Here is a 25,690-nt window from a genome sequence, read left to right as displayed (position 1 = left end):
AATTATTTTTCCCTGAAGTTTCATTTCGTCCTACTGATAATGTGACGGCTTTTCCGTGAATTCCTTGAATTGAGAGTGAAAGAGCTTTTAAAGGGGAGGGTGGTATACCTCTGACCCATTTTCCCCTCTATTTTTTATTTGTAAATCTTCTTGAAAAAAAATAGTATTACAAATATTTAATACAAACTTCAACTATTTTACTGCAACAGGTATTTTTTCTAGAACTGTTAATAAATATATTTTCTATATAATTTTACAGAAAGAACTGTATTTAGGACCAAGGTACACCAAAGTTAGTGTACCTTGATCCCAGGCTAAGTGAACCTTGGACCTATGGGATAATAATAAATAAAATCCATTGTAAAGAATAAAACACGAGTTTAATTTCGTTAAAACAGATTGTTATAATGGAGAATCATTTTAATAACATAAATTAACAGGATTTTCTTATTACAATCTTAAAAGTAAAATTTTTCATCTCATATTGAAGCTTAAAAGATCCACGCTGAAGGACAATTTTCCAAGTTGGCGTTGAGATCCTCCAGACATTACTAGATGTAGTTCGTCATTATGGGTGTTCAACTTCGTCAGTATATTATTGGTTCACTTCGTCAATCGCTGGGTCTTCCTGGATAAACTTCTGACCGTCTAAGTCCTTTTTTAAGTAATTCACTCCATAGGCTGGTGTTGAGATCCCAAGCAGCATTTATCAATCTGGTGTGTAGATCCTCCAGACATTACTGAATGTAGTTTGTCAGTATGGGTGTCTAAATACTGGCTGTCTAAGTCCTTTTTTAAGTATTTCACTCGACAGACTTCATTACCTTTTGCAAGAACTTCAGCTTCAAAAAATCTTGTGTTTTTCTTCTAACTTACCTTAACCAACACAAAATGTACTACCTCTATTTTGTTACTATCAGGGTTCTCACGTTCAATAAAATCATTCTTTGAAGATTGAGTTACACTGGACATCTTTTTTGTCCTCAATGTCTGTGTCTAAACCTTATTGATTGTGTTATTGTAAACCGAAGACTAGCCGGATCAATACAAGATACTAGGGTATATAGGAGTGCTGTTATTGATGTTAAAAGTAAAGATCATCATCTAGTAGTGTCTAAGGTTAATTTGAAGCTGAAATTTAGGAAGGGTAACTACCTCCCGGGAAGTTATGATGTTGGTAGACTCCAGGATGAAAATTTGAGAGAAACTTTCCAGGAACAGTTGAATACTTAGCTTGAGAGTTTAAAATTTGACAATGTGGAAGATGGATGGAATAATTGTAGAAAAACAATTTGTGAAATTTGCTAATGGTGTCTTAGAGAAGAAAGTTAAGACTGCAGGTAGGAATAATAATGAAAAAGCTTTATGTTTAATAGAGAGTAGAAGGGGTTTGCATAAGAATTATTTGAGTGATAGATCATGTGAAAACAAAAGGAATGTAAAGAAAGTGGGGAAAAGCATTAAAATATGAACTAAGGAGCTGTGAACAAACCATGTATTGGTCCAATAGGAGAGGCACCGGCATAGGCAAATAAATAATAGGCAAACAAATAATAAAAACACTAAAAAATAGTAATATTCCTATGCTCACAAAAATCTCGATGGGGTACAAACATATGTACAAGCATAAAACACATTTAAATCCATTTTTCAGTATGAGTCCAACTTTTCAGTATATTTGCCACTCTCCCGACGTACTATCCAATATATTTCCCAACTATCAATTATAATGGACAACTTTCCAATATAATTTCCACTAGCAATTATAATGGAAAATTTCCCATTACAATTGCAAATCCGAGCGTGATTAACAGTGATTAATCTGAAAGAACCTCAAAACAACTATTCCATTTTAATTCAAAGCCATGGATAAAATTGCCGAGGATCTGGAAGATACAGCTAGACGACATAATTGTAAAATATTATACTGGTATGTTAATAAATTGAGAGGGAGTAGTCAATCCGGACTAGTCCCAGTTAAAGATAGGAATGGGGCCACAGTTAGTGATAAAGAAAGAGTTAAAAATAGATGGGCGGAACATTTGGAGAATGTGCTAAACCGATATAACAGTTGCAGGAAAAGATATGGATGAAAATGAAAAAGTTTGTGATACCTTGGATTTGAAGGAAGATTTGTTTTGTGAGGAAGAATTAGCGACAATACTAAAATGATTAAAAAATAATAAGGCTCTAGGTGCTGATAGTGTGATAAATGAGTTTCATAAATATGGTGGCTCTGAGATTAGAAATAAGCTACTGAAGATTATGATTATGATTTTTGAAAAAGGGGAAGTACCTAATGATTTTAGGAAAACCTTAATTCAACCACTGTATAAGAAAGATGACAAGAGTGAGTGTCGTAATTATCGAGGCATTAGTCTGATCTCTGTAGGCAGCAAATTACTTAGTAATATGATACTTTTTAGACTGAGAGATGTTGTAGACAAAGTTTTAAGATAAGAATAGTGCCGTTCCAGAAAAGGTAGAGGATGTGTCGACCAAATTTTCACTCTTAGGTTAATAATTGAGAAGTGCCTTCGTTGTCGAATCGCCTTTGGTCCTCAGTTTTATAGATTATGAGCAAGCGTTTGATTTTGCTGATAGAAGAGCTTTAGAAAAAAATAATACCAGTCAAATACATTAAAGTGATTTGTGCTGTGTACGAGAATAATACTGCTGAGGTTAAGGTAGGGAATGAGGTTAGCAGCTGTTTTTTTTATTAAATCAGGAGTTCAGCAGGGTTGTGTTCTATCCCCCTTTATATGGATCATTTTGATGGGCTTTTTCTAAGGGAACACAAGAAAGGCAATTGGAGACCTTGGAATCAAATGGGGAGGAAAAACTCTCCTGGACTTAAATTATGCTGATGATTTAGGCATATTTAAATGAAAGTGTGAGCAAAATGAATAAATTTTTAGAGGTTTCATTTGTTCAGGATGCTGTAATAGGTTTGAAAATTAATGTTAACAAGACTAACTAACTAAGGCTAGGAATAAGTGAAGACAAAAAGGTGACGTTGGGTAACGAAAAGATTTATTAGACGGGCAGCTTCTCTTGACTGTATTATTAGTAAAGACGGGGGAAAAGCTTGGAAGAATAGGAAGATAAGTCAGCAAGATTAGAATATTGGAAGCTACAGTGATGACAGTGGTCAAATATGGCTCTCAAGCATGGGCACTCCAAAAAGCGGATGAAAAATTACTAGATGTTTTCCAGAGAAATTGCCTACGTATTGTTCTGGGTACCTGGCTGACTGACCGTATTTCAAACATTAGGTTGTACGAAAAATGTGGTTCAATCCCACTTTCTAGGGCTATAATGAAAGAAAGGCTGAGATGAATAGGCCACGTTCTGTGGATAAAGGATGACAGATTACCGAAGATTGTCCTTTTTGGCCATCGGTTTGGGGCTAAACGGAGAGCAGGCCGTCCTCGTCTGGGGTGGGAGGATTTCATAAATAAAGATTTAAAAGAAATGGGAACTTCGTGGGAGGGTGTAAAGAGGGAGGCCTTTGATAGCTTGGGCTGGAGGAGGAGCGTGCGTAGCTGTATTGGCCTCAGGCGGCTTGGTGCTGCGGTGAGTTATTAGTAGTAGTAGTCTGTGTCTGAGCTTGAGTTGTACGCCAATTTTTTTTCTTGCTTTTGGTGTATTTTTCCCTTTCATTAGTTGGCCTACTTTTTTGAACATTTGATAAAGCTATGCTTGATTTTTCAAGCTAAATCTTAGTTTTTTCTGGTGTTTCAATCAAAATATACCATTTTATTTTTTTTTCCTTTTTGGGTTAACTTTCTTGGCATTGCCTATAGGTAAGGCCAGATTAAGGATGTATTATTTTTTTCTAAGTAGGCCTTTTGTACATATTGTTTTTTGCATTTAAGATAGTTTTCATAGGCCTGGACAGCATTTTTAAACACAATTTGGGTACTTGTATGATATACCCCCTGCCGGTCAAGTTTTTCATCACTTGACACACTGTAAACTAGTTTCTTTTGCTAGTTTCTTTCAACTGGGTTTCAGAGAAGACAAAGAGAAGTGACGGAATAGATGAAAAATATATAATTTGGGCTATATATCTGCACATTAAGGATGAGGGCATGAGGGTAAAGTATTTGGACAGTTTGAAGTCAGAAAGCAATTCTTACTTCATAATGTCGGAATAACTATACCTAACACATTTTGCATGCAGACCCGTTGTGTTTTACCCCCCCCCCCCAATTTTGCAGATATATAGCCCAAATTTGTTTCTAAAGTATTGTGTTTTTATCACACTTGGGTATATTTTATTCGGATTATCCTAGCTTCACTTCTTGAGCAGTAGGGGGCACATTATACAAGTACCATAATTGGCTCTGAATCTGGGATATACAGGCTATAGAATAAAATTCTATGAATAAATAAAAGTAAATAGTGTACCTTAGACTGACTTAAGTCCAAGGAACACCATTTTAGCTAGCAAAAGGTACATCAGTGTGGAACTCCACATGGTTAAAAGAATGGTTAAAAAGAATTATAATAAAAATAAATAGATATAAATAAATAAAATAAAATAGATATAAAAAAATAAAATATATGATATAAATAAAATATAATAAAAAAAATAATAAAAGAATGGTTTGAAAATTAAAGAATGGTTAAAAGAGGCTGTAAGTTAACTTTAGGTCTTGTTCAAAGACATATTGTTGTAGTAAAATTATGTGGTGCTAAGATGGAGTTAACTTTTAGTTTGAAAATTCAATAATTATGAAACTATGTACAAATAGTAAATATAGAACGAATTACTTTTAGGCTATGAAAAACTTCTTTATTTTCTTAACAATCAACAATTTCAGCTTCTGCAATATGCTCCATCTTAGATGAATGTCTGTGGGGAAAACTATGAACTATAAACTCAGTTGTTTCTCTCTCTTCACTGATAGTGGCGGGATCAGCACAGGTCCAAAATACGCTACTCTCCCCAACACAGAATTAAATTGTATTTCTTCCTCAGCCACTGGCAGATGTGGCTTAACTTCCTCAGCCACTGGTATAGGTGGCTTAATGGTAGAGATGGCTTCCTCAGCCACTGGTAGAAAATTCATTTAACTCGAGATTGAAAATATTTTGTGCTCTTTTTAACAGTCAAAAGTGATTGAAGGACAGCCAGACCCACTCCTGTGTCTTATTTGCCCTCCTGGCATCCTTGTACACCTCGCCCTCTTCGTATTGGATTAAAATTTTGAGATGAATCTTGAATCTTTTTATCTGGATACTTTAAAGGTCTAATAAGAATAACCCAACAATCAACTTTGACTGCTGTTGCGCTAGGAGCAGTAATCGTAACTTTTGTAAACTGTCCATTCATTGTGGTTCTCCCATGGATATATTCCTGAAATGACCTGTCCTGGTGCATTTCCAAACGTATTGCGTGTACCCAAATTCTCAAAATATGTAATATGTGAAATGAGGAATAGCTTAAGTGAGTGAAAACTTTTAGGTAGTCCTGGGGGAGGGAAAAAAGATTAAAAATCTTTTTAAGCGGGAAGTGGGCAGGGATTTAAATTTATTTGTCTCTGATCTCACTAAAAGTTTTTAACTGTGCCTCCTCATCAAACTTTAGTCTATGTGAAGGGGGAAATTAATAAATTGTAAGACACTATGCATCCCAGGGAATTAAAATAAAGTGTCTGCGATATCTGACACGAGCTTGGAATATTGGCATGAAACTTTCAGGGAGTGTTAGTTTCAGGAATTTCAAATTTTTGCTAATACTCGTTATTAGTAGGCATGTTCAGACGGTGATGCGAATCAGTCATAGATTTTCCGTTGGATTATATTATTTCCTTTTTGAACCATTGTTAGCGTATTTTTAATGTTTGTGATGATAAATGTTTTTCATTATGTGTGTTACTCCATACTCTCCTTAGAGCATTTTTGTATGCATAGAGGGGGTTCAAATGTATTATTATTACTATCTGGGAGTGATTGCTGATCAGACACTAAGTCTTAAAGATCGTATGTAAGTACTAAATTAGCTAAGAACGCTGGTATTAATGGAAATCTTAGTAATGTTTTTTCTTGGAAAATTTAGTAATGTTGTGTAGGCTATGAAGAATGAAACAGAATGCAGAGGGTACATCTGCATTTGTTGTATTGCTTATTGTCTTATTCAACAACTTTTGCTAGTCATGTTATTCCTGTTTTATGATTAAATAATAAAAAAACAAGTTTTTTTAGCTGAAAATAAGGAGCGACATTAAAACTTAAAACGAACAGAAATTAATTCGTATATGAAAGGGGCTGCTTCCTCATCAACTCCCCGCTCTTTACGCTAAAGTTTGACTTTTTCTCTCAACTCTGCTTTTTAAAACAGTAAAAAACTTTATCGTAAAGAGCGGGGCGTTGATGAGGAAGCAGCCCCTTTCATATACGAATTAATTTCTGTTCGTTTTAAGTTTTAATGTTGCTCCTTACTTTCAGCTAAAAAAACTTGTTTTTTTTATTTAATTTCTGAACGTTTTTGAATCAATGCATGTTTGATTTTGGCTCTCTGCAGAGGAATAATTAACACGAAATTTAGAAGTTTTTTTTTTGCTAAATGGCTTTCTCATAGGTTTGATCAAATGATTTTGAGAAAAAAGGAAACGGTAGAGGAAGCCTAGTTGCCCTGCGATTTTTTGGTTACTTAAAAAGGCAACTAGAACTTTTAATTTTTTACGAATGTTTTTATTAGTAAAAGATAAACGTAACTTATAAATTAGCTTACTTAACGAACTTTTGTAATCTCATGTTTTTATTACATATATGAGGGGTTCGCCCCCTCGTCAGTACCTCGCTCTTTACACTAAAGATTAAATTTTGTCCCAATTCATTAAGAATGACCCCTGAATCACAAAAGTCGTAGAATAAATAGTTGAAGTCACTAAAAGTACTTTACGTAAAGAGCGAGGTATTAGGAGGAGATGAGCCCCTCATATGCATAATAATTTCTGTTCGTTTTAAGTTTTAATGCTGCTCCTTACTTCCAGTTAAAAAAACTTCATATTTATTTTTTCATTGTTTTTTTTTAATAATGCTAGAAAATGCTGCGCTCCCTTCATAGAAATTTTCTTCCCCCGTGACAAATTCCTCCAAGGAAAGTTCCCCCAACATATCCCCCTCTTGTAAACCCCTCCCCCAGCCGAAAAATCCCCCTGAAAACGTCTGTACACTTCCCAATAACCATTTCTATATGTAAGCACTGGTCAAAGTTTGTAACTTGTATCCCCTCCCACGGGGACTGTTGGGGAGTAAGTCGTCCCCAAAGACATAGTTATAAGGTTTTTCGACTACGCTGAATAAAATGGCTATCTCAGAATTTCGATCCGTTGACTTTGGGAAAATAATTAGCGTGGGAGGGGGCCTAGGTACCCTCCAATTTTTGGTCACTTAAGAAGGGCACTAGAACTTTTCATTTCCGTTAAAATGAGCCCTCTTGCAAGATTCTAGGACCACTGGGTCGATATGATCACCCCTGGGAAAAAAAGCCAACAAACAAATAAACACGCATCCGTGATCTGCCTTCTGGCAAAAAATACAAAATTCCACATTTTTGTGGATAGGAGCTTGAAATTTCTACAATAGGGCTTTCTGATACGCTGAATCTGATGGTGTGATTTTCGTTAAGATCCTATGTCTTTTAGGGGGTGTTTCCTCCTATTTTCTAAAATAAGGCAAATTTTCTCAGGCTCGTAACTTTTGATGGATAAGACTAAACTTGATGAAACTTATATATTTAGAATCAGCATTAAAAAGCAATTCTTTTGATGTAGCTATTGGTACCAAAATTCCATTTTTTAGAGTTTTGGTTACTATTGAGCCGGGTCGCTCTTTACTACAGTTCGTTACCACGAACTGTTTGATATGTGAAAGAAGTCGAAGCTATTTTTGATGGGAGGGGGGGGGGTTTAAAAGCTTTGACTGGGGAAACTTTGTAATTATTAATTTGTCTAAATCCTCTCAAAATTGTCGAGCTATAAGTTCTCGTTTTGATTCTTAGACCGTAATAGTAGTAGTAGTAGTAGTAATAGTTAGTAGCAGTTAGAACCTTAGTAGTTAGTAGTAATGGTTAGTAAATAGTAGTTAGTAGTTAGTAATTAGTAATTTTAGTTAGAAATTAGTAGTTAGTAAATAGTAGTTTGTAGTTAGTAAAACTTAGTAGTTAGTAAATAGTAGCAATAGTTAGAACCTTACGGTTCTAACTATTAGATCAGTCTGTAACATCAGATATGTTGGGTTTCTAATGGGGATGATTTGCCAAATGATTTTACATTATGTTTTATTAATAAAATATGTTAATTATGTAATGTTTATGTTATGCTATGTCAGGTAGTGTTGTTTTATGTAATGTTCTACAGGAATTATGTTGACAGCACAGTGCTTGAAAATTTACGGATTACGGTGTGAAAATTACGGTGTGAAAGTATTTTCAACGTAATACTTTAAATAGGTTTTTGTTCCTAAGGCCAATTTAAAGTATATAACTTTAAATTCAACAACATTTCTTTTGCAATTGGAAGAAGTTTGTGCCACCTTTATTAGAAATTCAACTTACATTACAAGACAATATTAAGGAAGAAAACTTACAACTCAAGACTTCGAATGAACCGTGTTAATGAACTCTCTCAGACAGATCTAGTGAATGACCTGGAAACTATTTGTGACCCGAAAGTAATTATTTTTTTCTGTATAAATACTTTCTTTCATTGTATTGCTTTAGTTTTTCTGCTGATGACAACCTCTTTTGTGTGTGGTTGAAATATCCAGATTTTATATCTTTTTTCACTGTCTAATAAATGGACTTATCCCCATTTGAACTTTTTTTTAGTCATATAAGTTGTTAATTTTTTTTTTTAGACTTTTTTAGTTTGTCTGTCTGAGGCCACGCAAGTCAAGCTCCTTTTGCCTTTTTTTTCTCCTTGTCTTCTTTTTTTCTTAGTTTCAATTAAACTGTTTTTGTTAATGTTGTTAATATGTTTACTCCCATCAGGGTTGTTACTAGCCAAAATTTTTGGGAGAGGAGAGCAAGAGATTTTATTGACTGATTGGTCATTTTTACCTACTTTTTTTGTTCAAAAATTAGTATTATGTCCGTTTTGAATGCAATACGTAAAACCACTGCACGAGTCGGTAAAACCGCTGAATTTACCAACCGAGATTCAGATTTCGGTACATATCATGTCACTAATTTAATCCTGTCTATTTAACCAAATTGAGAATTGTGGCACCATCTGTAAAATCACGACAGGAGTCGGTAAAACTGCTGCTTTTACCAACAAATGTAGGTGACATTTCCGTCGTCTTTATTGAACCAAACAAAGAATTTTAGTGGCATCGCAAAAATCGTGGCGTGAAGTGTGGGTGTCCCCTATACGTGACGGCCCTGACTCCCATACAGGTTACAGCCTCTGGGAATTTTCACTGATGGAAGAAAAATACTCTTCATGTATTTACATGTATGTTTTCTGAATCAGAAACACGCTCCTTAAATAAATAGTTAATTTCATGTCTTTAAGTTTCAGTTCTTGTTAGTCACACAGCACAAATTAATGGACATGCTCAAGGCAGTTGAATCCAAAAACTTCGCTCATTTTGAATCAGAAGCCCTTTTAGAAGATGGAGATTTAGAGATAGATAGTAGGGGAAGAGAGGTTCCAAGACAAAGAAATGTGTTTAAACGTTTGTGCAGAGTTTGTACTGGTGCCATAGTTGTTTTGGTCATTATTGGATATATCCCGTTGCTTCACTACGTAGCACTAAAGCAAGGTAGGAAAAATATTATTTTTCTTTTATTTTATATTAGGTTTTGTTCCTTTTATATTTTATTAAATATATTTTATACTTTCTATAAACTATATTTTTTATATATAAAGAAATATTTAGATATTTTATTATAAATTAAAATGTATACTTTTTTTTATCTCACTTAACTTTGAACCTCAAAGATTATGCAAAGTAACTAGATCGCCGACTTTAACGGGTTTTTGTTAAGAAACAGACCTGCTTTGTAAATAATGTTTATTTTCTGAATGTTGATAATCATTTGAGAATTACCTAACTAGAAATGTGCAGTAAATATCAAAGAATACAGAGGAATAGCTAGAATTAGAACGGCAAAAAATTGAATGTTTAAGCATTCTGTGTTTCTCTGACCAAGATGGCAGCATGCTTTTAAATGCCAATAGAGTAAGTAAAAATTTGTATCCTATTATTTCTGATTAAAAAAAAAAAACAGGTTTTTTCAACTGAAAGTAAGGAGCGACATTAAAACTTAAAACGAACAGAAATTACTCGGTATATGAAAGGGGGTATTCCCTCCTCAAAGCCCCGCTCTTCACGCTAAAGTTTGACTCTTTCTCTCAACTCTACTTTTTAAATTAGTATAAAACTTTAGCGTAAAGAGTGGGGCGTTGAGGAGGGAACATCCCCTTTCATATACGCTCCTTACTACAGTTCATTACCATGAACTGTCTGATTACCAGGGATATAGCCGTTCAAAAAGAAAAAAGGTACCTGCAACTTTCAGTATACCAACAAAATTTTGATTAGTTTATTACTAATTTAAATAATCTTTCCCCACAAAAGAAGTTTTTCGAAGAAAAAAAGGGCTACATTAAAGTGCCAAAGATTTGGTGAAATGAAGTCAAATAATTTTCTAAGCGTAAAACTACCACAAATCACTATCAATAAATAAATAAAACCCAAAATGAGCAGAAATTCAAATAAATAACCGATTTAAACCAATGATGCAGAAACATAGATGAATAGGGCCGAAGTCCCCCATGACTTCTAGAGACCAGAACAAAATTTGTACTTCACAGAAAACATTTTAGGTCTTTTCTCTTTTGTAACTTTAATAAATCCAAAGTTATAAAGACTCGGGAATCATTATCAATATCTTTTTTTTCTATCAAACTTTTAATCCACATTCACTTTTTTACCCACTTTTGTAAAATTACGGCAAATTCGCTTGGATTTCGGAAAGAAGAGAAAAATAAGATTAATTTTTGCGAAATTCCGCCTAATCCTCAACTCTTTTTTTTTATCTGTCTTCTTTCAAATAATATTTTCTATAAAAAAGATGCCCACCGAGGGAGGGCCTCTCTTATTGTTTCCGTTTCTTCAACAGAAGTGCATGTCCATCCCAATTTATATGGATTTTCCACTTTTCAACTAATGCTTCTCAAATAGCCTACGTAAACTCAGAAGGAGGAAATTGTCGATCAAGAGTAACACTGTCTGTAGATTCCTTTATATTAATTTTTTAAAAATGGGTTGTGAAAGAAAGGAGCAACATTCAAACTTAAAACAGATTTTACTTTATTGATTTAAATTGGGCCGATTTGGCTAAGCTACGAAAATGCAAAGTTTACGAATTTTGTGTTTTGCCATATTCGTTCGGGAAAAATTCACTTCGATTTTGGAAAGAAGAGAGAAATAAAATTTAATCTTGCGAAATTTCGCCTAATCCTCTATTTTATTTTTTAATTTTTGGTACGATTTTAGATTTTGATTCGGCTTTAACTATATACATTAATTAGAAGTATCACTGCGAGACTTCCTTCGCAGGATTTGCAAATTGTACTACTGAATTTTGGACCTTTGCCACCAGATCTTGGAACTGGTATCAAAATTTTGGACTCTGAGATTTCGCTGTAGCAACCCCGTTTTTTCTCGGATTCAGTGTAATTTTGGACTTTTGGTCCAAATTTTACTTAATCTAAAAAAGTTTGGGTTGTGGCCGCCCTTCTGTTGCGACGCCCCTGCCTGCTACAATGGAGGTGGAAAGCAGAGTCCAATTTTATTTGCATGCATCGCGAATTCCGTTGTTCAAATTTTATCCTAGTTAAGGCCTCTAAACTGGGTCTAATTTAAATGCTATATTAGCAAGAAGTTGTTGTCTGTTGTTGTTCTTCTTCCCCCAAACGAACTGGGTACGAACTTCTTCTGTGCTCTGCTGCACACGAAGAAGAAAAGTTGTTTCACTGTTGTGGCACACTGGGTTGAAAGGTATAATACTGTGTTTACTGGGTATTATTTAATACAACGACAGGTGTCACGAAAACACAAACACGGAAGAAGAAAGTGAACGCTATCGTTTATTGAAAAGCAACAGATTAAAAAGTCTTAAAAACATTGTTGATTCTGCAGATTTTTGAGTGTTGTTGCTTGTGTCGCGTTTTCCTCGAATTTACTGTTGTCATTACATAGTACATATCCTCTAAGTTCTAAAGGGCTTTAACAGGCTGGTGGTCTGTTTATTCGCATTTGGACGATATTTCACTCTGAGTATTCTGAGTAGATTTGAAACTCCTTCCTAATAAGAAAACTGGCGTCAGCCGGTGCCGCGCCGCCAGTTTCCGTGAAAATCAGCTATGCACCGCTGAAAGGAAAACTGGCGTTGCGTCGGGGTCAATCACTGATAAATTTATCGTCGGAGGATAAGCAGGTCTAGAAAATTTATTTCACTCTCTAGTTAATTTGATTTTTTTGAATGCTTCATAACGAGTTATTTAAGGTTAGACTGCCCTTTACCCATCTACTAGCTAAAGAGCTTGTCGGGGGACAGGAGTAAAATAGAAAAGAAAAGCTACAGTGTATACTCACAGCGAGGAAAAACTTCTTTAAAGTTTTAGCTCGATTCTCGTGTCAAACGACAAAACGACCTGTGCTCACCAAATTGCGTAAAGAACTCATCATCTTTTAAAGGAACATACAAACTGTCACGCAATAAAAAAGAATAGGTCGCGCAATAAAAGTGCTAAAGTCAGATCTTACTGCTGGATTAAGCAAAATTTGAATACTATAAGAGTTACGGACCTGATAGTTTGACTAACTAGATACAAAGGATGAAATAAATTGAAAGGGCCTGGGAAGACCGCCTTGGAGCTGAAGAAAACACATATATACTGGAAACAATATAAAGTTTTTCAGCTTCAAGTACCTGTTTAGTTGCTGAAAGTACTTTGGTTGCTGGTTGCCGGTTTGGTTGTTTGGTTGCTTTTAAACCGTATGCAATTCTTGCTTGCCTTCAGGTATAAAGAATAAAGAATCTGACCATCGTAAACGAAATAATGCTTGTCTATTTGGAGACGCCTATTTCCCTTTGTGTAATATCATGTGATAGCTAGGAGCTATGAGCATCACCAATTATACAGAGTAAGATGTATATGTTTTCTTTTAGAGTCGTTAATAAAAACAGGCAATGCTGGATTGACTCTTTCTAGTTCACCTCATCCAACTAGTAAGATTTCAAATTCCCTCTCTATTTGGAGTTGTCTAGAAGTGTTGTTGGTTTGTTATGTTGATCTGTTGTGGTCTCTTTTTCTTTGATTAAGGATGTGGTGTCTATAAAATAGCTGCAATATCTATAATTGTTAGATATATTTAATAGTTAAAATATATATAAGATATAAAAGATCAGTAAACTAAATGTATTCATTTGCACATTATGTATTTGAAGTAAAACTTTATGACTTGGTTTGTATGAATGGCGTCAGTTCATGAAAATCAGTGCAATTTTTTTTTCAATTTCTTTGTAGAACTACAAAAGGTTTTTCTATGAAAATAATAGAAGATAGTATTTTCAAAATTGGGGGGAGGGGGTACATTCAGTAAACTGAATGTATTCATTTGCACATTATATATTCGAAGTAAAACTTTGTGACTTAGTTTGTATCAATGGCGTCAGGTCATGGAAATCAGCGCAATTTATTTTCAATTTCTTTGTAAAATTACAAAAAGGCTTTTCAATGAAAATACCAGAAGATAGTATTTTCGAAATTTGGGGGAGGGGGTACACGATTTTTACAGAGGTACTCTAGTTGAAACGAGTTAGAACAGCTGGTTTTTCCAAAGATTGATCTTAATCTTTATTTGGGTCCCTACCTATGCCAAATTTTAAATACAGTATGGACCATCTGTTGAGAAATTTTGACAAACGACTAACTCAAATGCAATTAATATTTCAAAAATATAGTCATATGCGAAGAACTTAAAAGATTTGCAAAAACTTAAAAGAAACATAAATTATTTCGCATGACTTAACCAGAAGATGCACAATTTGTGCATAAAATTCGTTGTATGTCACTTTCTTTTTGATGATGAATTTATTTTAAAAATAAATAGCTATGTTTGATCAAGTTTGATGTACATGATGAATACAGGGCTGACTCCTTGTGACTAACCTGCGCAGCTCAGCTGTATCCTTGTTTAATAAAATCTTTTGGAAAATTACTTAAAATTTTTTCGCATGCTGACCAATGGTCTGCATAACGCAGATACCGATCTCCTGATACCAATACCGATCTCTGATCGCCTTTAGCTGGGATTGCGATACGTGGCTGGGGCAGATCATCCGACGCTTTCAGTGTTTTTCTGGCTTCTCCAGTTACCTATTTAGAGCTTGGTCCACTTTGTCTGGGCTTACAGAGTCACGCCTTTCACCCTCGTTCCAAACCCGAAATTTAATATCTTCTGTTTTCTTCTAGTTTAGACACTAGAAAAGCATCAAAATTGAATGCAAATATGGTAAAAATTGTTAAATATTGTGAATATTGTAAAAATTGTCTGTTTTGGTGCATTTGGTAAAAAAAAACTCATCCGTACCTAGTTAAAGGCAAAATATCAATCCACTTTAAAACTCATTGATTATTAATTCTTAAATATGTAATTTATAAGGAATTTATAAGGCATGAGAAAAAGAAAGCATGAGAAGAAGACATTTTCCTCAAAGATATTTTTTTACCGAATTGTTAGAAAGGTCTAACACCTGGGAAAAGAGTTGAACTAAAATATTCCAGTACACGTTTGGAACCAGCAACACCAGGACTCGAACCCTTAGCACCAGAACTATTTTGGAAAAGAATCCTATACAATGTATGCCAGTAAAAAAAGCTAATGGAGGCTTGGAGATTTCGGACGTTTCGAATTTGGAAAGTTGGAAATTTTGAGCTTTACCTCTCTCTTTATGAAGATTCTCGCGTCTTAGCCTTTCTTGTTGCGAAGAAAGATATGAATGACGTATCTGTCCCCAAGATTTGATTTCCTCTTTTCAGCTTCAAGTATATAAAAAAATATATGTATAAAATCTTGTCACTCTTAAAAATATCTAACACTTTTTTAATATATATTTTAAATATCTTCATTTTTTTTATTAAAAATGAACGAAATACTTATCAAACTTTTTATTCTTTTTTTTTTTTTTTACTAACTATATCTTAAATATCTTGATTTTTTATAAAAGGAAAAAATGTATATATATATATATATATATATATATATATATATATATATATATATATATATATATATATATATATATATATATATATATATATATATATATATATATATATATATATATATATATATATATATATATATATATATATATATATATATATAAAAATGAAAAAAAAAATGCTTATATATAACTTTTTTACTCTTGCTGCTTTATTTTATTTCAATTTTCTGAGAATTCTTTTTATCAACCATACTTGGATTTAGATTTTCGTGGCCCTTTTTTTATAGTCCTTTTCAGTTTGACAGCACATACCAATATGGCCTCAGTAGATTCCAGGACATGGAAATTTTGGTAATTTTACCGGAAAATGGCCAACTATGGAACTAATGCAGTTAATGATTATAAGAATATGTCTGGTACCACAAGATAAGATATATTTAAAAACGAAAAAGGGTTCATTAAATACAATAAGCTAATCCCTACAAAGGATGCTTTGCCTGTAAAGGAGGGGGAAGATACACACTATTTAAACGCTAACTAGTAAAAAGATTAAAAAAAATGTAAATTAAAAAAAAATAAAAGTTTTCAGTGATTTATGAAGAATTATTCCGGCTATTGAGCAAAACTAGACCGACTGAAGTGAAACCTAAAGAAAAACTTATAAAAATGATTGACGATTAAATCATAAGAAATGTGACAAAGAAATGTGTTTAAACGTATGTGCAGGATTTGTACTGGTGCCATAGTTGTTTGGGTCATTATTGGATATATCCCGTTGCTTCACTACGTAGCACTAAAGCAAGGCATGAAAAAATTTCGTTTCTTTTATATTATATTAGGTTTTTATGGCACTTGGTATTAACCAAGTGACATATAGCAATCGCCAATTCTGTCGGTCTGTCTGTCTGTCGGTCTGTCTGTCGGTCCCGGTTTTGCTACTTTAGGCACTTCCAGGTAAGCTAGGACGATGAAATTTTGCAAGCGTATCAGGGACCGGACCAGATTAAATTAGAAATAGTCGCTTTCCCGATTTGACCATCTGGGGGGAGTGGGGGGCCGGTTAATTCGCAAAAAATAGAAAAAATGAAGTATTTTTAACTTATGAGCGGGTGATTGGATCTTAATGAAATTTGATGTTTGGAATGATATTGTGTCTCAGAGCTCTTAATTTAAATCCCGACCGGATCTGATGACATTGGGGGGAGTTGGAGGGGGGAAACCAAAAGTCCCGGTTTTGCCACTTTAGGCACTTCCAGGTAAGCTAGGACCATGAAATTTGGCAAGCGTATCAGGGACCGGACCAGATTAAATTAGAAAATTCGGAAAAAATAGAAAAAATGAAGTATTTTTAACTTATGAGCGGGTGATTGGATCATAATGAAATTTGATGTTTGAAATGATATTGTGTCTCAGAGCTCTTATTTTAAATCCCGACCGGATCTGATGACATTGGGGGGAGTTGGAGCGGGGGGAAACCTAAAATCTTGGAAAACACTTAGAGTGGAGGGATCGGGATGAAACTTGATGGGAAAAATAAGCGCAAGTCTTAGATACATGATTGAAATAATCGGAACTGATTCGCTCTCTTTGGGTTACTTGGGGGGAGTAATTCTTAAAAATTTGAAAAAATGAGGTATTTTCAACTTACGAACGGGTGATCGGATCTCAATGAAATTTGATGTTTAGAAGGATATCGTGTCTTAGAGCTCTTATTTTAAATCCCGACCGGATCTGGTGACGGGGGCGGGGAGTTGGGAGGGGGAAACCTAAAACTTGGAAAACACTTAGAGTGGAGGGATCGGGATGAAACATGGTGGGAAAAATAAACACAAGTCCTAGATAGATGATTGACATAAACGGAACGGATCCGCTCTCTTTGGGTTAGTTGGGGGGGGGGGGGGTATTTCTGAAAAATTAAAAAAAATGGGGTATTTTTAACTTACGAACGGGTGATGGGATCTCAATGAAATTTGATATTTAGAAGGATATCGTGGCTCAGAGCTCTTATTTTAAACCCGACCGGATCTGGTGACATTGGGGGGGGGGAGTTGGGAGGGGGAAACCTAAAACTTGGAAAACACTTAGAGTGGAGGGATCGGGATGAAACTTGGTGGAAAAAAAGCACGAGTCCTAGATACATGATTGGCATAACCAGAACGGATCCGCTCTCTTTGGGGTAGTTGGGGGGGGGGGGTTAATTCTGAAAAACTAGAAAAAATGAGGTATTTTAACTTACGAACGGGTGATTGGATCTCCATGAAATTTGATATTTAGAAGGATATCGTGTCTCAAAGCTCTTATTTTAAATCCTGACCGGATCTGGTGACATTGGGGGATGTTTGGGGTGGGGAAACCTAAAATGATGAAAAACGCTTAGATTGGAGGGATTGGGATGAAACTTGGTTGGAAAAATAAGCAGAAGTCTTGCATACGTGATTTACATAATTGGAATGGATCCGCTCAATTGGGGGGGGGGGGGTAATTCTGAAAAATAAGAAAAAATGACGTATTTTTGACTTACGAAGGAGTGATCGGATCTTCATGAAACTTCATATTTAGAAAGACCTCGTAACTCAGATATCTTATTTAAAATCTCAACCGGATCAAGCGTAATTGTGGGGGGGGGGCAGTTGGGGGGACCGGAAATCTTAGAAAATACTTAAAGCGGTGAGATCAGGATGAAACTGGATGGGAAGAATAGAAACCTGTCCAAGATACGTGACTGACATAACTGGACCGGATCTGCTCTCTTTGGTGGAATTCGGGGGGGGGGGGTAATTTTGAAAATTGAGGTATTTGTAACTTACGAAAGGGTGACCAGATCTTAATGAAATTTGATATTTAGAAGGATCTTGTGCTTTAAAGTTGTAATTTCAAATTCCGACCAGATCCTGTGACATTCGGGGGAGTTGGAGGGGGAAACCGGAATTCTTGGAAAACATGAAAATTGGGGTATTTTTATCTTACGAATAGATGATCGAATCGTAATGAAATTTGATTTTTAGAAGGAATTCATGTCTCAGAGCTCTTATTTCAAATCCCGACCAGATCTTTTGACATTGGGGGGAGTTGGAGGGGGAAATCTTGGAAAAACACTTGGAGTGGAGGAATCGGGATGAAGCTTGGTGGATAGAATAAACAAATGTCCTTGATACGTGATTGACAGAATCGTACTGGATTCGCTCTCTTTAGGGGAATTGGGGGGAGGGGTTCAGTGATTTGGCGAGTTCGGTGCTTCTTGACGTGCTAGGGCGATGAAAATTGGTATGCGTGTTAGGGAGCTGCATAATTTGACTTGATAAAGTCGTTTTCCCAGATTCGACCATCTGGGGGGCAAAAGGGAGAGGAAAAATTAGAAAAAAATATGGATTTATAACTTACGAGTGGGTGATCGGATCTTAATGAATTTTGATATTTAGAAGGACTTTGTGACTCAGAGCTCTTATTTTAAATCTTGACCGGCATTAAGCCTCTTATTTTCCTTTTTAAATCAATCTATTGATTCATAGAATTTTGTTAGAGCTCATACCATATGATCTCTTGGCTCTTAGCTCTTCTCGCCTCGTCACAAGTGCCATATGAGCTCTTAGCTCTTGTTTCGTTTTATATTTTGTTAAATATATTTTTAAACTATATTTTTTATATAAATAAAGAAATATTTAGATATTTTATTATAAATTAACAAGTGCCATAAAAACCTAACAAACCTGAACAATGAACCTAGACAAATTTTAATAGAAATAAAGAAAATTTATAAAAATGATTGACAACAAAATCATTAGAAAAAAAAAAAAAAAAATGTTTTATAAGTCGTTTGAAGGTGCCAAACGAGTGGCAATATCGACCTGAATCAGATAGGGTATTCCGCATAATATGTCACGCAATAAAAGTGTTAAAATCCGATCTTACTGCTGGACTAAGCAAAATATGAGTACTATAAGAGTTACGGAACTGATAGTTTGACTTACTAGATACAAAGAATGAAATAAATCATAAGGGCCTGAGAAGAGCGCCTTTCAGCTGAAGAATACAGATATGTACTGGAAACAATATAAAGTTTTTCAGCTTCAAGTACCAGTTTAGTTGCTGAACGATTTGTCTCCAGGATTTGATTAATAGCTTTATATAAATATTAGAAAGGGGTTTAATAAAAGAAGGGAAAGTAAGCGTTCATATAACAGGGTAATAAGAAATATAAGACTAAATTGAATTATGAAAGAAGATTATGTGTTTTAATGTGTCTCAATTTCCATGTTTGGCTGATTGTAGTTGTGGGTTTTGAAATTTTCTTCTTGAATTGTATCTTGATTATGATTCTATTTTGGTTTCCAAGAGAACTCTTTATTTCACTTAATTATTTGTTTGTAAGATAGAAAAATAGCCAGATTTATAGCTTTATATTTTCAAAAATATAAATTTATATATTTTTATATTATATATTTTTATATTTTTGCTTTTTGAATGCAGCTAATTCTTTTTCTGACTGCTTTCTTCTAATTGGGAATGTAAATAGAAAGCAAAACCAACACCGCTTACCAGATCTTCCTTTACTTTATCTCTCTCCATTTTTTTTTCTCTCTCCTTCTATATTTGGCGAGACTCATCAACATTTCTTATTCCAGAGACCGTTCAATTTTCTTGGAATGTTAACCAAAGTCGTAACGTCAGCAGCTACATAATGCCCCAGAAAAACACAGCCATTATCCCCAATGGAAATCTATGCAAGACAGCGTTGCCATACATACTAGTCATTGTCCCATCTGCCGTTTCCGAAATTGATGCTCGTTTAGCTATTCGTGACACATGGGGATCTGCTTTTAAAAATTCTAGCTACAATGGACACAACTTAGTTTTAGCTTTTATTGTTGGTAGACCTTTAAATTCTAGTCTTGAAAGCCGAATTATTGCCGAGAACAATGCTTTTAATGACATTATACAAGAAGACTTCATTGATACATACGAAAATCTTACTCTCAAGTCTGTTATGCTTTTGAAATGGGCCGATACATACTGCAAAGGAGCTGAATTTGTGTTAAAAATTGATGATGATGTTTATTTGGATTTAGACAACCTGTTGAATTTGTTGAACATGTACGGAAAGAAAAGGTTAATTGGTGGCAGCTTGTTCTGTAATGCAGCTCCAATTCGTTCCCAGTCCTCAAAATGGTACTGTCCTAAACATATTTTTCCAGGCTCTGTGTATCCTCCCTACGTGTCAGGAACTACATATGTCATGAGCGGGGATATAATTCATAGCCTCTACGAAACCGCGTTATCCACGCCTTTAGTGCACTTGGAAGATGTATTTTTAACGGGAATTGTTGCTCAGAAATTAAACATTTTTCCAGTTCATTTTAGTTTAATTAATCACGGCAAGGTTGAGCTTAGAGCATGTGAATATAAAAAACATGTTACTGTGCATGATGTGCAACCATCTGAGATGAGATTTATATGGAGTGAATCACGGCTTCCTGCCGTTAGTTGTGCGACTCCTGATTTTAAAAAAATGAAAGTAACTGGCTGCAATAAAGGTGTTTCAAAATTGACAAAATTAAAAGCCATTAAAAAACATCGAAGTGCGATTAGAAAGTAATGTGATTACCACAAATTATCTGAGTTTACCAGTGTTTTACCTGCCTCGTCTTTATCAAATTTGCGTTTAGATTAGCTTTTGAATCGGTTTTGACGTAATATGACGACTGTATTTTTTCACTGCCTCTTTTTTATTTGTTTGTGTTTTTTGTATCAAATGGCTCTTATATTGTCTACACAAGGGGGTAGACAGTCTACACAAGGGGGTAGACAGGGGCTCTTATATTGTCTACACAAGGGGGTAGACAGTCTGCACAAGGGGGTAGACAGTGGCTCTTATATTGTCTACACAAGTGTTATGTATATCTACACATATTGTCTACTTCGGCATAAGCGTTGCCTCCTCCCCCTATCATCTTATACCAAGAAAGCCCCCAAACCTTGATAAAAATGGGTAAAGTTTCTAAATCTCGAAGAATAATTTTTTCACCTATTTCTTGATATTTTAGAGCAATTTTTTGGCATCCTTGATTTTAAAAAAATGGCTTTTCGTTTTTTGGGCTCTTACAGCTCATCCTATACTAATTATGTATATAAGTTTACTATAGCATATTCTCCGAAATTGCAAAAAAAAAATTACACAATGTGGGCTGGGAAATAGGAGGCTGCTTTCAATTGGAAGATACTACCCCCACTTGTCTAATTAGATTTCCAGATTATGTTAAAATGTTCAAGGTTGCTTGTTCTTTTTTCTTCTTTTTTCTCATTTGCAGACATCTTTTTTCATTTGAAGAATGAATGTCAAATCATTTGATTTGAAGAATTTCATTTGATTTGATTTCATTTGAAGAATGTCATCTAAACGAGAGCTTTCAACATCAAAGATACTTTTTAAAACAGAAAACTTTCATTGTACATACAACTGGTCATTATTTACGGTTGGGAATCTCAAGTTACTGACTTTTTTGCTTTCCTGTGATACTTGTACTGCAAGTGTGATACTGCTTTCATGGTTTATAATTTAAACACTTCATAAAGAAGCTGTAACCAAAATTTCTCCTAAATTAGATTTCAGACGTTTAGACGTTAAATCCAGGGTTTATAAGAATTTAGTCTTTGCTTTCTTTCTATACATATGATAGGAAACTCTATGAAAGAAAGCAAAAAAACACAATTTTTAATGTTGGAAGTGGCTACCATACCTGTCTGGAGTTGGATTTAAACACTTTGTAAAGAACCTGTAACCAAAATTTCTCCTAAATTAGATCATTGCCATTTGTATATTGGTTTAGACGTTAAATCCAGGGTTTTTAAGAATTTAGTCTTTGCTTTCTTTCTATACACATGATAGGAAACTCTATGAAAGAAAGCAAAAAAACACAATTTTTAATGTTGGAAGTGGCTACCATACCTGTCTGGAGTTGGATTTAAACACTTTGTAAAGAACCTGTAACCAAAATTGCTCCTAAATTAGATCATTGCCATTTGTATATTGGTTTAGACGTTAAATCCAGGGTTTTTAAGAATTTAGTCTTTGCTTTCTTTCTATACATATGATAGGAAACTCTATGAAAGAAAGCAAAAATATAATTTTTAATTTTGGAAGTGGCTACCATACCTGTCTGGAGTTGGATTTAAACACTTTGTAAAGAACCTGTAACCAAAATTTCTCCTAAATTAGATCATTGCCATTTATATATTGGTTTAGACGTTAAATCCAGGGTTTTTAAGAATTTAGTCTTTGCTTTCTTTCTATACACATGATAGGAATTTCTATGAAAGAAAGCAAAAAAACATAATTTTTAATGTTGGAAGTGGCTACCATACCTGTCTGGAGTTGGATTTAAACACTTTGTAAAGAACCTGTAACCAAAATTTCTCCTAAATTAGATCATTGCCATTTGTATATTGGTTTAGACGTTAAATCCAGGGTTTTTAAGAATTTAGTCTTTGCTTTCTTTCTATACACATGATAGGAAACTCTATGAAAGAAAGCAAAAATATAATTTTTAATGTTGGAAGTGGCAACCTTACCAGTCTGGAGTTGGATTTAAACTCTTCGTAAAGAAGCTGTAAGCAAAATTTCTCCTAAATTAGATCATTGCCATTTATATATTAGTTTAGACGTTAAATCCAGGGTTTTTATGAATTTAGTCTTTGCTTTCTTTCTATACATATGATAGGAAACTACGAAAAAAAGCAAAAAAAAAACATAATTTTTAATGTTAGAAGTGGCAACCATACCAGTCTGGAGTTGGATTTAAACACTTCGTAAAGAAGCTGTAACCAAAATTTCTCCTAAATTAGATCATTGCCATTTATATATTGGTTTAGACGTTAAATCCAGGGTTTTTAAGAATTTAGTCTTTGCTTTCTTTCTATACATATGATAGGAAACTCTATGAAAGAAAGCAAAAAAAACATAATTTTTAATGTTGGAAGTGGCAACCATACCAGTCTGGAGTTGGATTTAAACACTTCGTAAAGAAGCTGTAAGCAAAATTTCTCCTAAATTAGATCATTGCCATTTGTATATTAGTTTAGACGTTAAATCCAGGGTTTTTATGAATTTAGTCTTTGCTTTCTTTCTATACACATGATAGGAAACTCTATGAAAGAAAGCAAAAACATAATTTTTAATGTTGGAAGTGGCAACCTTACCAGTCTGGAGTTGGATTTAAACACTTCGTAAAGAAGCTGTAAGCAAAATTTCTCCTAAATTAGATCATTGCCATTTATATATTGGTTTAGACGTTAAGTCCAGGGTTTTTAAGAATTTAGTCTTTGCTTTTTTTCTATACATATGAGAGGAAACTCTATGAAAGAAAATTGGTTTCTGACTCCCATGTATATGATTTAGTTTAAATAGGAGGAGTCGACTTATCTAGCTTCAAATATCTCGCCTCTTAAACTAGTTCCCAGACAGCTATCTTTCTATGAATGATTGAAAGGGCCAATAAATATACATCCAGGGATTAAAATAGAAGCAGCTTCAGATGCAAGGACCTTAAATCGTTCAACTAGCTCATCGTTCAGAGGCTTAGTTCATAGTACAAATCAAGGTGGGCATGTTTGATCTTGCCAGCCCGGCCGGCTCGTAACCGTCACTGATCGTTCCTTGGACGAATGGAATCTCAAAAATTTTTGGAAGGGATAGGGTGTCTGATAATGGCCCAACATTTTTGTTTGTCCCAGCTTGTTTTCAACCTTACACCCATAAGTAGATGGGTACAAAGAGTCCTAATAAACAAAAATATTGACAACGGACACGGCTCCATTAAAAACAGGACCTCGGAAAAAGGCGAAAACTTTTGTGATTAGCTTAGAGATTGTAATACCAAATTAAAGTTTGTTTTAAAGGGGGAATCAAATCATTGGATTAAAGGGACGCCAATGTACATGTCTAAATTGAAAGCAAAACTGGTTCACTGAAAATAGAATACAAAAAGGTCCTTTTCTCAAAACAGCTTGAAACTTGCACACGCAAGTCCCTGGACTAAGGAAACTCTATTTTGGATTAAAGGGACTAAAGGTCCTTGTATTAAAGCGACGCCAATATACAGGTTTAAATTGAAAGCAAAACTGGTTCACTGAAAATAGAATCCAGAAAAGGTCCTTTTTTACAAAACAGCTTGAACTTACACCCGGAAGTTCCTGAACTAAGGAAACCCTAATTTGGATTAAAGGGGCTAAAGCAACTAAAGGTCTTAGACGCCAATGTACATGTTTAAATTGAAAGCAAAACTGGTTCACTGAAAATAGAATCCAGAAAAGGTAATTTTTTCAAAACAGCTGAACATACACCCGCAAGTCCCTGAACTAAGGAAACTCTAATTTGCAAACAAAATTATGCCTGGCTGTACGGGCTCTCAGCCCATGGGTCAAGAGGGCTTTAGCCCCCGCGGAAGACAAAAGCTAAGCATATTTTACTAACCACCCTAATGTTTATAGTGTTTTTTAATGTATAAAATTACTTCAATTAAGAACAAACAGAAATTAATTTCAAAATGACTTTTATCCAAAAAATTGTAAAAAGCGAAATCGGCCCATGCATTAGGAACTGCTTGGGATGTCATGTCGTTCCTGGATGCATATTTATCCTCCCTTTCGGCTATTAAAAAAAAAACAACATAAAATAAGAAAATGACTACTCTTTTGGGTATTTTGATGCGATGATATAAGGGGTGCTGGTTCTTCTCCAATATCTTTTGGTCCTTGAAAAAGGCACTTTCAGGGATAAACTAGATAAGTATGGGACGCACTTCACTCCTAACCAATCTGACGCTTGTTCGTTCACAATAAGTTTTTTTTCTTTCGTCGAGTTGAAATTATTAGTCGAATATGGTTCCTAGAAGAGCGAAATTATATTTAGCGAATAAAATATTATTTTGAAAATTTTGTGTCTTTATTTAGAGATAGAATAAACGATGAATTATTATTATTTTTTATTGTCGTAGTTTCAAAAAAGAACATGAAAAGGTATTGTATGTGAATAAAGTATTGACATTGTTTTTGAGGGCTATTGTGTGAAGGTCCTCTCCCCCTGTTTGCGTACCCACCTTCCTTATTGTCCAGTGCTACGGAATGTTCAATGAAAAACAGCTTTAAATTTGCAAAGAAGAGTCTGAATGTGCCGCTAAATAGTCTAAATGTAAGGAAATAGGCTTTCACACGGTTGTTTCCATTATATCATATACCCTATATTATGTTCATACCCTTCTTTTCCCGTGCCCAGTTTTTGTACTTCTTCCAAAGAGTTTATATCAAACAGTTCGTGGTAACGAACTGTAGTAAGGAGCGACCCGGCTCAATAGTAACCAAAAGTCTAAAAAATGGATTTTTTTGGTACCAATAGCTACATCAAAAAAATCGCATTTTAATGCTGATTTTAAATATGTA

The 25,690-nt window shown here is 34.5% G+C and overlaps 1 protein-coding gene across 7 annotated transcripts in view; it reads left to right on the top strand.

Annotated features, from left to right (window-relative positions):
• LOC136035490 (beta-1,3-galactosyltransferase 1-like) overlaps nucleotides 1–25,229 on the top strand; it is a 41,388-nt gene extending 16,159 nt beyond the window's left edge. For 4 of the 7 annotated variants that reach the window (XM_065717316.1, XM_065717319.1, XM_065717315.1 and 1 more), the window contains exons 2-3: nucleotides 9,531–9,780; nucleotides 19,882–25,229. In XM_065717316.1, coding sequence (XP_065573388.1) covers nucleotides 9,564–9,780; nucleotides 19,882–20,852 — 1,188 coding nt within the window. In that variant the 5' untranslated portion in view covers nucleotides 9,531–9,563 and the 3' untranslated portion in view covers nucleotides 20,853–25,229. Of the gene's footprint in view, nucleotides 1–9,530; nucleotides 9,781–15,960; nucleotides 16,063–19,881 lie in introns of those variants that run through there. The other 3 variants (XM_065717320.1, XM_065717321.1, XM_065717322.1) reach the window with 2 other exon arrangements.
• The last annotated feature ends 461 nt before the right edge of the window (nucleotides 25,230–25,690 follow it).

Source organism: Artemia franciscana, chromosome 14, assembly GCF_032884065.1.
Source record: "Artemia franciscana chromosome 14, ASM3288406v1, whole genome shotgun sequence".
Lineage (NCBI taxonomy): Eukaryota > Metazoa > Arthropoda > Branchiopoda > Anostraca > Artemiidae > Artemia > Artemia franciscana.
Note: the sequence above shows the minus strand (reverse complement) of the source record. Positions and strands in the feature narration are given on the sequence as shown.